General features: G+C 35.8%; 1 protein-coding gene across 1 annotated transcript in view; it reads left to right on the top strand.

Annotated features, from left to right (window-relative positions):
• LOC106881243 (mitogen-activated protein kinase kinase kinase 1) overlaps positions 1-1,746 on the top strand; it is a 152,012-nt gene that overhangs the window by 63,940 nt on the left and 86,326 nt on the right. The window contains exon 2 of the mRNA XM_052969870.1: positions 192-318. Coding sequence (XP_052825830.1) covers positions 192-318 — 127 coding nt within the window. The remainder of the gene's footprint in view (positions 1-191; positions 319-1,746) is intronic.

Genomic DNA, 1,746 nt, shown 5'->3' on the forward strand with positions numbered 1-1,746 from the left:
TATATATATATATATATATATATATATATATATATATATACACACTTTGGTTTTTAAAATTTTCTTTTAATTTTCATGCCGTTTAGTGTTAAGGGGGAATTAATTATGTGTTACATATATATATATAAAACAAAGGAAGTATAACATTTTCCATGCTATTTTACCTTTTCCTTTTTTCTTCTGAATTTTAGGTCTCATAAAGAATCAAAAAAGCACTCTCGAGAAGAAAAACAAACAGAAACCACAGCTAGTGACAAATCCAGAAACACCATTCCGCCTTGGAAAAAAGATCTTATTGAGAAAAAGAAGAAACCTTTTGTGAGTGTCTTTTGTAATTTTATTTATTTTTTACGGCATTGGTGGGGAGCAGTAGTTTTGTTGATTACAAATTTTTAACGAACCATTTATTGGTTCCTTGAATTTCTGACCCTAACACTGGACAAGGTAGCATCTGTACAACTCAAGCAGGACTGGTAACATTGTGGTCATCACTACCATTGTCATCGACATTGTTCTCCTCCTTGCCCTCTGCTTCATCGTTATCGTCATCATCCTCCTCCTCATTCTCATCCTCCTCATTCTCCTCCTCCTTCCTGTTCTCCTCTTTCTCTTCCTTGTTCTCCCTATTCTATTCCACATTCTCATTCTCCTCCTTGTTCTCTTCCTCTCCGCCTGCCCTTCTCTTCATAATCCTGCTTCCCAACCATGTTTTTTTTTAACGAGATGGGGCTCAATCTCCTTGTATGGCACCTTGGGTAAATGCTCCCTACTATAGATCTGGGATGGACAAAGCTCTGTGAGGAAATCCAATAGACAAAACTGAAAGTAGCCGATCATATGTTTGTGTGTGCATGCATGGAAAATGGATGTTAAACGATGATGATATATATAACAATATAAAACATGGAAACTTGTTCGTCCACAAGATTCATTTCCTCTTATTTCACAATTTTATACAGCATATTTTTATGGTCCTTATGACCTACACATAGACATTAAATACTAATCGATGCAGTTAGCCATAACCTGGGCAAGTGCCTTCTACTATAGCCTCGGGCCGACCAAAGCTTTGCGAGTGGATTTGGTAGATGGAAAACTGAAAGAAGCCCGTCGTATATATGTATATATATATATATATATATATATATATATATATATATATATATATGTGTGTGTGTGTGTGTGTGTGTGTGTGTGTGTATACAGGTTTGTGTATAAAGGTGGCATGCTGGCAGAGTCGTAACCATGTTGGACAAAATGCCACTGAGGTTAACTCAGCCTTTCGTCCTTTTGAGGTTGATAGAATAAGTATCAGTTGGAATAAGTATCAGATAGAATAAGTATCCCTAAAATTTCAAGCTTTTTGCTTATTGTGGAAAGAATGTGTGTGTATGTGTGTATACTTGTGCGCATGTGCATGTGTGTGCGTATATTGTGTGCATGTGTGTGTGTACTCTTGTCTTGACTTCACATGCTGGTTGTAAACAAGCATCACCATCATACAAGCAGTGTTGTTTGCTTCCAGTCTTTGCGTCAAAAACATGTCTGCTCGTGGACTTGAAAAGAGGTGAAAGTTTGCTGACAAGGAAGGCATCCAGCCACAGAAAAATCTATTTCAAAAAAAATTGTCTCTGAACCATACGAGTGTGAAATAGCAGATGTTAAAACAATTATGAAAGAATGATGATGATAAGTTAGAAAGAAAAAAAAGAGAAAAAAAAGATTATATTTATTCAATTTCTAATT

The sequence above is a fragment of the Octopus bimaculoides genome, chromosome 8 (assembly GCF_001194135.2).
Source record: "Octopus bimaculoides isolate UCB-OBI-ISO-001 chromosome 8, ASM119413v2, whole genome shotgun sequence".
Taxonomy (NCBI): Eukaryota; Metazoa; Mollusca; class Cephalopoda; order Octopoda; family Octopodidae; genus Octopus; species Octopus bimaculoides.